General features: G+C 41.2%; 1 protein-coding gene across 2 annotated transcripts in view; it reads left to right on the forward strand.

Annotated features, from left to right (window-relative positions):
• The window catches only part of CUX1 (cut like homeobox 1), a 250,607-nt gene that overhangs the window by 163,214 nt on the left and 74,280 nt on the right, over nucleotides 1–13,113 (forward strand). The window contains exons 12-16 of one of the 2 annotated variants that reach the window (XM_035900512.1): nucleotides 3,413–3,471; nucleotides 8,411–8,459; nucleotides 9,484–9,580; nucleotides 10,668–11,339; nucleotides 12,330–12,395. In XM_035900512.1, coding sequence (XP_035756405.1) covers nucleotides 3,413–3,471; nucleotides 8,411–8,459; nucleotides 9,484–9,580; nucleotides 10,668–11,339; nucleotides 12,330–12,395 — 943 coding nt within the window. The remainder of the gene's footprint in view (nucleotides 1–3,412; nucleotides 3,472–8,410; nucleotides 8,460–9,483; nucleotides 9,581–10,667; nucleotides 11,340–12,329; nucleotides 12,396–13,113) is intronic. The other variant, XM_035900513.1, reaches the window with a different exon arrangement.

Genomic DNA, 13,113 nt, shown 5'->3' on the forward strand with positions numbered 1-13,113 from the left:
GCTGTCCTCTGGCTCCCTACATTTTTGTGTGGTGGAGGATGTTAGAATAGATTTTGTCTGAATTAACCAGGTTGATATTTAGTGTGAGATATTAGTTCCTCCAGATTGTCTCACAGCTTGAACCTTTGTTATACCATGTTCTGTGCGTTTTACAGGGTTCTCTGAGACAATTACCATACTAATACATTTTAAAACAGTCATTGACTGGGAAGATGCCAAGTGCCTTAATGGTCTGCTTATATACAGGCATTGCATTCTCAGTTGTTAGTTTATATTGTTTAGTAAAGTATACATTTAGGTGCAGATTTTCCATGGCAACAATCTCTATATTAGGTACTTGGGAATGATGGATGTATGTGGTTTTTATACAATTCATAGTAAAATATTGCTGGTTGCCATACTGCTATAACAGCATACAAGTACCTGAGAGTCCAAACCAGCTTCATTCTGTCAACATCTTTTTTTTTTTTTTTCCCTAATTCTGTTTCGTACCTAAAATTTCCAGAAATACTTTCAGGGTATAGCATAACCCTACACAGAATTACATTTAATATAGATTGCATTAAAATGGGAATCATCAGCTTTTCTGTATTTTATCTCCATTTCTACAAAAGGCTTTCTTCTTAGCAAACCGTTGCGTAAGTAACTAACATACTAATCCAGGATATTGTGTTAAATTCATTCCAGTCCTTTTTATACTGAGGACTAGTATAAATAGCCAGTTATCCCTACTGTAAAAGTTAATCTGCTGTAGACCCCGAGATCTCAGGAGTTACGGAGTGAAGGAAGAGGTGAGTTGTCATGTATCTGTGCTTTAAGCTGTAGCGCAGCAAAAAGCAGAAGCTGCCGGCAGAGCGACATGGTCAAGGAGAGCTGAAAGACGCTGTGTGGTGTTCGGCGGGGGCCTCCCAGTGCCTGCATCGAGTTTTAAAGCTGTCAGTCACAATGCTGAGTCTCCTCCCCAGTACTGAGAGCTCTCTGGCTCACTGGTTTCATTTAAAGATCCCTCTCCAGTCTTACCGAGCCTGATTTTGTGCATTAAAAAGTCCAGATGGATTCCTTGTGACAGTAACTCTGTTTTGCTCAGCATCGAGCTGTAGCTTGAAAAGCTGCTTGAGCTTGTGGTGTGTTGTAGCTGGCCCTCCTTAAACCCTGGAGGACTGAAGTGACATCTTGGGCCCTGGGATTACGTGGTACATTTGTATAACAGCATTCCAACACACGCTGGAGGTTATCAAAACCTTGAACATCTTTAATATTTGTAGGATTTTCCTAGTTACATCAGTGTAGGGGTTTTTTGCAGGGCCAAAGCTACTGTAGCACTGTGTCTGCTATAGGGAGCAAAGCTGGTACTCCCTATAATTCCAGTTAGTAACTGGAATTTGGTAATGCAGCATATCTCAGAAGAAATTACAAACTTGCCCTGTATTTATTCCAGGTGAAAAAAATTTTTAGCTGAAACAGGCATGGGGTTTTGGTTGTGGTTTTTTTTCTTTTTAACACAATTTGAGTAACTGTGCAAGTTCCTAATGGCTAAGGATGCTGGGACACGAGACCTTTTAAGAGGCCGCTTGTTTCATCCATGTCCCATAGAGTGCAAATTCCACACTTAACAACAGCTTCTGCTTTCCTGCAACAGGCAGTGGTGGTGATCCTTTAAGAGTTGCTTGTTGAGCAGCTGCCAGAGCAGAGGCTCACGTATTTATTACTGCTGGGAGATGCCTCTTGTCAGCAGTGACTAATGATTGTGGATTATGGTATCAAAACCAGAAAGAGGAATTCAAGAGGGCTGTATATTGATAATGTGAATGTCCACTTTGTCACTGCTTTTTAATAGATGTACTAATGGCAAGGCAGAAGTTTCAGCAATGCGTGGCAGGAAATCCTTTAAAAGATGGCAAAATAGCTGGAAGTCCAACAAAGCCCCATCATGCCGCTGTAGGCATCTGAAGAAGCCTCATGTAAATTATTAAGATGGCTCAGATGATGGCCTCACTAATCTGTGGGTGCTGTGTTACACAGTGGTCAGGTTTGCTGCTCGTACCCATTGGATAGCTTTGAGATGGGGGATACCTCCACACTGGCTTACTTGGGAAGACAGCACGGTGAAGAGTTCCCACTTCTAATTGTTCGCCTGTCCCAGCCCTGCTGTTCATGCACCCATAACTGTGCTGGTGCAGAACTTTATGGGGCTGCATTTTAAACAGGTTTGCTAAATTTATCCAAATTCACAGTAGCCCTGCCCTGCCTTCCTCCTGTGTTCAGTGAGCAGCCCAGGTGTAGGATCTTCTTGAATTCACTTCGCCACTGAAGGCAGCCTCTCCTGGACATAAAGCCCTATTTCTCTTTTTCATGTCTTATATTCCTTTCCTTTTCAAAGTAGATGCTCTGTCTTTGAGGGTGGTACGTCCTAGTGTTATTTCTGTTTCCTGTGACCTTTGGGATTCTGTGCCAATTTTAACACCAAAAATTAAGTGAAGCAGCGCTAGCCTGAACTTCTCCGTGGAAGTTGCAGGCCAGTAAGTTCTGTTCTTTCTTTGCTTAGATCAGGTGTGCCTGTACTAAGCAAAGAAATTATTGGTGGGAAATTAATGTGGCTTCTGCAAGCAACGTAACGGCATCAATTATGTATCACTATGTTTTAGGCCTCCTGAAGCATTTATCCTGTAGTGATGAGCACTGTTGTTGGGAGCAGGGGCTCTTGGGTAAGGTCCAAATGTGTGGCATTGCGTTTATGGATTGCGTTAGGAGGTTTGTTTCAACGTTTGTGGCATCTTCACACCGAAGAGAAGCCATTGAGACTGCCCCAGGTCAGGCAGACCTGAGCAGAAAGACCTGCTGCGTTGGTCTCAATGCTTCATCTCCGGTGTGTAATCATATTAGTTATTGCAATAAGTAATGCTTGTAAAACGACTTGGTACAGCTGTTTTGTTTGGGCATGAGGCATTGTAGAAGTCTTACAAGCCTAAGGCGTTCCAGTCGACAACAGCTTCTTCAGTCTTTTTTTCATGTAGATAAGGTTATCAGGAACTGTCTTGTTAAGAATACAGTATGTGCCAAAGCATCCTGCTTGTTTACTCAATTTATCAGTTTCGTAAAAATTTCAGCTGCCCTATTTTTAATACCTTCTTCCCCGATCTCTTTATTGAACACACGACAGTGACATTGCAAAGAGCCGAATTGGGACCTACTGAATTCTGTAATGCTTGGCACTCTGTAAACAAAGGAAGAGTGAGGTATAATTGTGTTTACGTTGAATTGGTTACAGTTTGTTTTCTAATATATGTAAATTAGGTATGAGTCATTAACCCTCACTTGTGCGCTGCTGTATATATGGAATAATTTAAAGATGATTTTGAAAGCCTGCAGAAAAAAAATCTAAATAATTAAATCCGTGTTCTTTCTTTTAAAGCAACTGGAAGAAAAACTGAAAGGACAGGCTGATTATGAAGAGGTTAAGAAAGAATTAAAGTAAGTGTTAAATGCTTACATAATTTTTTCACAAACTCTAGTTTAACAATGCTTGTTAAATGAAGCCACAAATCTGTGTTCTTGGAGCACTAAAGAATTCAGTCAAAACCACAAAGACAAGCAAATTGGGAATATTGGCAGAAATTGCATCCAGAACCAGTGCAACTGCTCTGTCTGAGAGTACTACTTTTTGTTGCAGCAGACTATTGCAATGGCAAATGTATTTACAAGTGCCCATGAAGAAAAGGCCCTAAAACCAAGGGTGAAAAGTTTGAAAATCTGTGGTGTTTTAGGTGGTATGATGTTTAAAAATCCCCAGCCAACAGCTGAATGTAATGTGGACCAAGAATTTAATGCAGGGCCTTTGGTCATAATAGCTTTTCGATGATTTTGCCAGCCAGTGTTCAGCACTTACCATTTTAATGCTGAGCTTGTTTCACTGTATATTTTTGCTAATATCTTGTGGTTTTAAACTAAAGCCACAAACAGCCTCTTCCTATTTCAAGGGGGTTTTTTAACAGACTTGAAAGAGCCTCATTTTAAACTATAACAAGACAAACTGTCAGGTTCAGAAGAGAAGCTTTTTGACTGGAAATATGTTTAGTGTCAAAGTTTAACTAACTGCAAGAAACTCCATCTCCTCTTTCATCATTCCGGCATTTTTGTGTGTATTTTAAGAAGACTGAAAAAATGTTACCTTGTTTAATGAGCTATTTCAGATGAGGTTGGTAGTCATGTGCTTTTGTTTACACGTCCCTGGAGAATATGGAAAGCAGGTTTGATTTTGCAAGCCCAGTGACTGCCCAGCCCCTGGTGCTGTTATATTCGAGCCACGCTGGCTGCGGTTCTGGGTGACTGCCAGCTGCAGCACCCCCCGATGTAGGGATATCATCTCAGTCCTGTGAAACGAGTTGACCATTTCTTTGGTCATTATACCTGAATGTTAACTGGTCTCAAAAAAGCATCATCATTTTAGTGATATGGGTAAATATGTCCATGGTCTCCCCTGAGTTAAGGAAACTCAGCCTCAAATTTCAGCCAGTTTATGCCCTCCTTTATAAAGTAGTGAATGGGAATGAGGTCACAACCTCCCGATTCTACATGAGTTACTAAATGTGAATGTGCCAAAACAGCAAATGAGTTTTAAATCCTACCTGGTTTACTGCCTTTACTTTAGATACGAAACTCATTTAGATCCCTGTATTCCTGGTGGTAATGCCTTTTTTTTTTTTTCTCTTTAACAACACTGACACTTACATGAGGGCAGGGATGGGAAGGCAGATAAGAGGTCCAGGAGAAGCCATGACACAGGAGTGTTCATACGGTGTTTCTGCCTGTTCCTGTTACTTTGAGATGAGCCTGAGCAGTGAAATAGCTGGGAGAATCTCTTGGAAGTGGCCCTTGGTTAGGTGTAAATTAACTCTTTGTTCTGGCTGTTACAGCTTTTATATCCCCTAATTTGTGGGTAAGATTTTTTTATCTGGGCAGGCTGACTTTGGAGGGACAGCTAGCTAGCTTTGAGGTGGCCTGGGGTCCATACACTGTCATGCCGGATGGTGTGGGGGTTAAGACCCTCTTGTGAGAGCACTGAAGATGTTTGCAATGCTGCATTGTCACAGCAGCTCATTCACGCCACCCTCTCTGCTCCCATCTAGTCCAAAAGATGTGCCAAAATCTAAATGTACATCACTCAGGAGTGGCAGTCTGGTCTGAAGTGAAACCATGAACAGTCTATTGCTGTAAATCTGGTATCCCTTAGACTGAATCCTACCATGCCTGCCTTTGTGCCCTCAAACACTGACAAAAATGAGCTGCTCATAACGCACGTATGCGCCAAGAAAAATGATATCTTGTCAGTAAGGAAGAAAGAGAATAAACTTCTCAGTTGTTTGGCACTGATGTATTTTCCTTAATCCTCCCAAGGATGTTAGAGGCATTGAAGGCTGAGGGATCTCAGTATCAGTCAACCTCTAACCTTGGAGGAACTTAACTGGGTCCACATCAAGATCTGGCATGGGAGTATTCCTTGCTTTCTGCATTGGCTTTTGTGCCAAATAGCTTTTAAACCTATTTTTGAGATCTGAGAGCTCTGTGTGTCCTTTCAGTTCCCTCTCGAGTAATACGACAGTGCTAACCCTCCTGCCTTCGCAGTCGGGATCATACGAACAGAAAGCCGAGCTGTCCCAATGCACTCTTTGCTTTAGAGTAAGGTCTTTCAAGTCGTCTTAGATGTGCAGATTCAAGTCACAAGATCATTCCTTTAAAAAGCAGATAACTGATCTTGAGCAGCAGATTGAGTTGAGATCTCATGGGCAAAGATATTCCTGGAATCCAAAGGAGAAACATTTTGCTTCCTCATATTCCTGAGGAAAATGTCTCTTTTGTGACACATTTGGAGAGTCATTTTTGACGTGTTTAACTTTTACATTTTTGGAAAAAATGAACCTGCTGTAGTCAATATTCCTCCAAGGGCAATTTGAGATACTATCAGCTTGGGTTTTAGTATATTTTGGGTTCTAAGTGTATAGGAAATTACCTGTGAAATTGCCAGAAGGCTATTTCAGGTAGCAAAGAATCCACTTTAAGTAGGCAGAGGTCAGTAAGTTTCCAGCCGAGGTTTGAATGCGCATGCCTGCTCCAAGCTTGCTGAAAAATGCAGCTGCTGCAAGGTTTAGGATCCTTTCTGAAGGTCCCAGCTGGCAGCAAGTGCTCAGAACCAAAATGCATTGGCAGAGCAGCCTGTGCAAGTGGAGGGCACAACAGGATCGGGGCTTTAAAGCCAGACTTTTGGTGCCGAGAACCCGATACACACAGTAAATATGTCCAGGCTTACTTTGCACTTTGAACTGGTTTCAGTCTGGTTCTGTAGGCAGCACGGTAGAGGTCAGAGCATGTCACAGCCGCTCCTTTGAGAGCATGCAGCTTCTTTTGGTTTAGTCTCATCCAGAAGGAACGCGGTTGGTATGCTCCAGGACTGCTCTGCATGGCAAACTGAAGCATGGTAAGTGGGGATTACGGGGAGTCCTGCGTCACAAGTGTCCTGCTGATCCGAACTGACATGGGAGAAACACCTGTGATTTACCATGGGGAGTTTGCCACATGATAATTCGCTGTTACAAAATGTGGGGTTTTTAAAATTCAGATAGGTCTCCTTATTTGACCATCATGAGGACATGCATTACTACTTGCTATCCTTTCAGAGGCTGTACCGTGCAGAATCCATGGGAGGATGAAAGCAGTTCCCTACCAGTGACTGGGGTTTTCCTTAGATGAGTCTCTATTTATCTCCCCCAGCATGTTGGGGTCCTGGTAGGCAGAGCTGTGCCTCTGAAGAGGTGTCCCAAGGAACACTTGCTTTCAGCAGTGATTAGCAACCTGAGTAAACACGCCTGTCGTGTCAATACAATGTCAGGATCTTGAAGAACTCGAGCCATTAATGCACAGCCTCTCTCCTTGACTGGCATGACTCCATTAATAGCAGAAAAGAGGCGCTTTTGCATGTGGGTGAGCTGCTATGTCCACGTAGTCTTAACAGCATTACTTTATATGCTTGTATATTGGGTGATGGCTGTGATCTACAGCAATTTCTGCTGGCAAGAGGGATCACCCAGTGGCGCCATATGATGAAAGTGATGGCCAGAATTTTGTGATTTTATTATTATATTTGTAGGAGTGCCTGTCAGAATTAACACTGTACGCAATGAGTATGCACAGATGCAAAATACATGAGGTTTCTGTCTCAGAATGACTTTTTTTTTTTCCTTTCCCTTGGATTTGCTATGACTTTGTGTGATCTCGAGTGAGTCACTGAGGCCACTGATTTCCAGCGTGCCACTGACTGGACATCCAATTCTGGATTAATGCACGGACAGATTTATAGAGGAGCTGGACGCCACATGGTCTGCAGCAGTTAATGAGTGCTGGGTGCCTGGCTGGCTCCAAGTGGCATCCAGAGCTAGTCCCTACGTGTTAATACAGGCCTTCTGCTTTTTTTGACTCAGTTTCCACATTTAATACGTGGTTAAACATATCCTCCCTGCCTCACAAGGTTCCTGGTGCTTTATACATGAAAAATGCTCTATAAACACTACCTATACCTGTTTATGTATTTTTCTTCAACAAATGGATGTTGTCTTTGTACAATGAGAAGTTGAAATCATTTATTGCTTCAGTCTGAGGAACTTAATGTCCTGCCTGCAGCAGGCCTATGTAAAAACATTTGTAAGACAAAACATAGTAATATGTTTGTATTCCTGTAAGATTCTCGTTTGCCAGACGATACAGCTCTAACTGAAAGACTTGGAAGGGAGATGTCCTTTGACTTCTCAGTATTTATTTAAAATATTGACAAGGAGACTATAAGATTCTTCTCTTAATGTACTTATAAATATTTGGATCTTTCATATTTCTTAAGAAATATTGTGCCATTGTGTCTTCCCTTTGCCATAGAACTAGGAGGTTATTAAAATGAAAAACTGCCTTTTAGCCTGTAGTGTCTTGGTTGGGAAGATTATTTGTGCATATTTTCCTTGATATGTGAGCTGGTGTATATTATATAAAGTACTGCAACTGTGGTGGTGATTCCCCTGTTTTGTTGCTTTGCTACAACTTTTTCATTCCCTTCAAGCTTCACAGATAAATTTATATCGCTTCTGACAGCTTAAAATGTTATATCCTTATTAACCTTTAAATTTACGCTTTAAACTGGCCTGGTGGGATTGCATATGGAATGATTTAGATGACGCTTGAGAAAATTTTCTTATCCAATAACTAGTTTGAATAGTTATTCTATATTCATTATGAGGCTGTGTTACTGCAAGGAAAGTTGTTATCACTCGTAGCGTTGCTGGAGAGGGGGAAATGATAATGTTAATGCTCATTAGTGCAGTTGTTATGAAAAGAAGAAATAGAAAATAACTTTTTTTTCTGCCTTCCACAGTATATTGAAATCCATGGAGTTCGCACCGTCTGAAAGCTCTGGTGCGCAGGTACTGAACCTACTTTTGTTTTCTTAATTACTTGCAGTCCAGTTAATTAACAAAAATTTTGTCTTGCAATTCATTGGTGCTGGCATGGAGAATTTCCTGTTGATGTTGAGACATACGGGTTGATCATTGTTTTCCTGATGTTTTCTCATGTAAAAAGCTGAACTGAACATTTTTTGCCTATTAATTTCTTTTAAATGGTCAAGGACAAAGAACGATGTTTCAGCTGTGCTGGAGTGGATAACCATGATGTTGTGAAGTTGAGTCTTTTGAAGATACTGGAGTCAGTGAACAGCTACGTTGAGACTTGCGTGTTTCTTGTACTGACAGTACGCTGAGCAAGGATTTTAGCATTTTTAAGTCTGTGTTAGCCTTGAAAATAATGTTCACAAAAGAAAACAAACCTTTGAGCACTGAGAAAGCAGGAGAAAGCTCTGCTATTCCAGCAAATGAATCTTACTTAAGTTTAAACGTTATGAATTAAATTCCTGCTTCTGAAATCTGAACTGAATATCCTGGGATTAATTTTCAATATGTTTTTAATGATCAAGGGTTAGATATTTAGTGGGAGGTAAACGGCAGGTGTCTGTGATTGATTTTATTTTTGAATAAACTGTTTATGCTGAAATGCAGCATTTCAAGGAAATGCTGAACTTGTGTCAGTTGACCTAGAAGAAATAATATAATCTTAACTCCTATTTTAATCAGATTAAAAGAAGTCTACAGCTTTTAAATTGAAAGCTTGCCAGTACCATTTTAAAATAAGTAGGAGTAAGAAAATGTTCCATTATGCATTTCAAAATAATGCAGAATTGATGAATGATTTACTATGAAAATTAAACAGTGAATCTCTTCTATGGCTCACGTAGGAGCACTAAGGGATTCCTGCAAATATATGCATGTGAATTCCCTGGCTGCGTTCATAGAAGAGATGAGCACTTGTTTTCTTCTTCTGAAATCCTTTTCAGTGCCCGAGTGAGACTCTTCATGCTTTTAGAAACAAACCTCCCACTTTGATTTTCTTTAGGATGCATCTAAACCGCTGGAGGTGCTGCTGCTGGAGAAGAACCGCTCCTTGCAGTCGGAGAACGCCACGCTGCGTATCACAAATAGTGACCTGAGTGGTAGGTTGACACCGTTCTCGGCTATTCTGGTTTGTTTGCTGTCTTGTAAAGGGAGGGCGGGCTGAGTGAGAGATGAATGTCTGAGCTAATGCATGGCAGAAAGATTAAGAGGCAACAGGAAGACTGAATAATGTTTGATTTTGCAGTTTTATAGGCTGGATAATAAAATAGAACTTGGAGACCTCAGAGAGTGTTTAAAGGTTAGGAAAGAGGCATTACAAGATGTACCAAGTGGTAGCGTTTGAGGCTGTCTTCTGTTTGGGAACAAATTCATCAGTGGCACCAGAAGTCTCTTCCCCCACACACAATGTTATGCAAAATGTTTGCATGTAGAACACAATAATCTTCCTGTCTGATACACTTAGATATACTACCAGCAGGTCAGCTTGAAAAAACAAAATACTTTCTTTTTAGCGAAGCGTGTTTGCCGTTTAGCTTTCCTAATGTGGGTTTTTTACATCTTGCGTGCACATTTTTTAAATGGCAAGTCATGGAATTTCCAGATACTTGAATGCTTATGGTTTTTGCAGCTGGAAGAAAGCTAAAAGTTGCCACTGGCCCTGGGATTACTGAATTCTGAAGTGTTTTATGACTTTAACTGAGTGATCTTGGTGCATCCACCTAATGGTGATTCCTTTACTCAAATTGGTTTGTTCCAAAATGTAAATGTTTGCTGCATTTGGGTTCAGTCAGGTCCAATGAGTAATGTCTTGAATGAGAGACAACAAAGAGACTTGCTGTCTGTAACTGCATTTATTTTAAATGTATAACTGCACTTCATGTAATTGTTCTAGTTTTGATGTTTGTAAGGGGGATTCTCCAGGCTGCAACATACAAGAAAGGTGCAAACATGAAATGCATGTTGTTTGTTTTGGGGGCCTTGTTTGGCTTATGAAAATTTCAATTATGAAAAACAACAACAACAAAAAAAAAAGAAAACCAAAAATGAAAACAAAAACCCCACCGCCACTTCATTGGCCCTTGTAAATCTGCACTTTTTCCCTTTGCGGAGCAAACTTTGCATTTTTTATCTTGGTTTTTCCCTCTTTGATCCCCCATAATGCATTATGTTTGACCTTCCTTGTAGGGTCAGCCAGGAGAAAAGGGAAAGACCAGCCTGAGAGTCAGCGTCCTGCAACCTTGCCGGCCTCCCCTCCTTCTCAGTTGCTCCGCAACACGGGGGAGCAGGCTTCCAATACTAATGGTACACACCAGTTCTCACCAACGGGTTTAAGTCAAGACTTTTTCAGCTCATCCCTGGCGAGCCCCAGCTTACCCCTGGCCTCCACAGGAAAATTTGCACTAAACTCTCTCCTCCAGCGACAGCTAATGCAGTCCTTCTACTCCAAGGCAATGCAGGAAGCAGGAAGCACAAGCATGATTTTTTCAACAGGTCCTTACAGCACAAACTCCATATCTTCCCAAAGTCCATTACAACAAAGTCCGGATGTAAATGGCATGGCCCCGTCTCCCAGCCAGTCAGAAAGTGCTGGGAGCATCTCTGAAGGCGAGGAGATAGACACAGCCGAAATTGCACGTCAGGTGAAAGAGCAATTGATCAAGCACAATATTGGACAGCGGATATTTGGACATTATGTGTTGGGACTGTCACAAGGGTCTGTGAGTGAGATACTAGCCCGGCCAAAGCCATGGAATAAACTGACTGTGAGAGGCAAGGAGCCATTTCATAAGATGAAGCAGTTCCTCTCGGACGAGCAGAACATCTTGGCTCTTCGCAGCATCCAGGGTAGACAAAGAGGTAAGCGCTCGCCGGCCGAGGGTCTTGCCCTACTTTCCTGCTAGTTACAAATGTTAAAAATTGGAAGCTTCCCCGTACGGGGCCCTTTGTGTGTTGCTGCTGTTTTCACCCGATCAGATGTCAGGTACAGAAAGTACAGCTTTCTAACTCTGCTTTTCAGCACTTAAGCAGGTTAGTATCTTTGCTTATGCTTTTTTTAGCCACTGACTTGGTTTGTCAGTGGGGGCAAGCAGCAGGGATGCTTACATCCCTCACTTCTCAATAGCTCCATGTCAGAGCTAACTACAGAGTGAAAAGGGTCAGTAGCTACTAAGGGTATCACCCCTGAGAAATCCTTGAACATTTTTATTTGGGGTTGTTTATTGAGACCAGACTTCTGTTGTATCTTGTGTGACTTTTTTTCCAAAGTGTTTTGACAAAATATCATAGGTGATGCATGAGATGAGTAATGAAAAAACAATCCTAATTTAAAGCAGCTTTGCATATTGAAGGCAGTGATTTTAAGAAATAACGTGCATTTCATTGTGATTCATCTTAAGCAAAGACTGAGATTTACATTTAGAGAAACTGAAAAGTAAGTTGTTTACAGTCAAGAAATACTGGAAAGGACAGGCAGGATTTTCCTAGATTTTGTTTAATTGAAAGTGCACACTGTTAGATTTATAATCTGTTCTTCCTTTTGATGATTGTACTTGAGGGGATTATCTGCCCATCTTTAACCTCTTCATTTTTGGTATCTCTAGACATTTATTTATATCTGTCTAATCTCCTTTCCGAACGTAGCTGTAATCTTTATTAACAAATCAGCCAGCCTTGCTTCTTCCAAAGTAGCCAGCTCCTCCAGCGCTCAGACAAAGGCTCGAGGGGGCGAGGACAGCTCGAACCCTTGCATTCAGAGACAGGCTGCTAGCTTCTCATGTCACACAGCCCATGATGTCAGAGCAACCATCCCCTGATTGTTTTGTTCTTACCAAACTTGTTTTTCAACAGAGAATCCAGGCCAGAACCTGAACAGACTATTTCAGGAAGTACCGAAACGAAGAAATGGGTCTGAAGGTACGTCACAGGCAGGTGTTTTTCTTTGCAGTCAATACCTAGGAAGTGGAGTGTGCTTTAGCTGTGTGTTTCCTTAAAACTGTGCAGTTTGATTCTGGCCTGGAATCTGATAGAAAAACAGACAGTAAGTATAAAACAAACCATGGGTTAGACGAACACTTTGCTTTTTCTAATTCTGCTGCTGCTGTACTAACGTAACCCTGTTTGGATACTTTTTCCACTCCTAACACCACTGCGTACGCAGATCAAAAAAGATAAGTGATAGAAGTGGCTTTACAAAATCATCAGATCTATTGAAATGCTCTCTTTGCTACTTTTGTGATTTTGGAGGGAGAAAGTTGCACAATTCTGTATAATCCAACATCAGTCACATATAGCTTCCGCTCTAGATTTACTTCTTTCTTCTCATGGGGCTTATGTTGACAAACACACTTTAATGCGCTGTTAAATTAGTGTGATACTTCAATATGGTATATGAAAAAGACAACAAGATAAGTGAACATCAGATCAATACATTATCGCTGAACGGGAAGTACAGACATGTTTCTTCATTATAGATTAGTTGCAGAATTTTTCTTCTAGCAAGACGAGAAAGAAATAAAAACAAAACCAGGTACCCCAAAACACTGTAGTTGTTTTGACTGCAGTCAGAAATTACCTAGCTCCCGTACAAACAATAATCTCATAATGAAGAATGCAGTTCAGTGCGATAGCATTC

This window comes from Egretta garzetta, unplaced genomic scaffold (assembly GCF_000687185.1).
Source record: "Egretta garzetta isolate BGI_Z169 unplaced genomic scaffold, ASM68718v1 scaffold108, whole genome shotgun sequence".
NCBI lineage: Eukaryota > Metazoa > Chordata > Aves > Pelecaniformes > Ardeidae > Egretta > Egretta garzetta.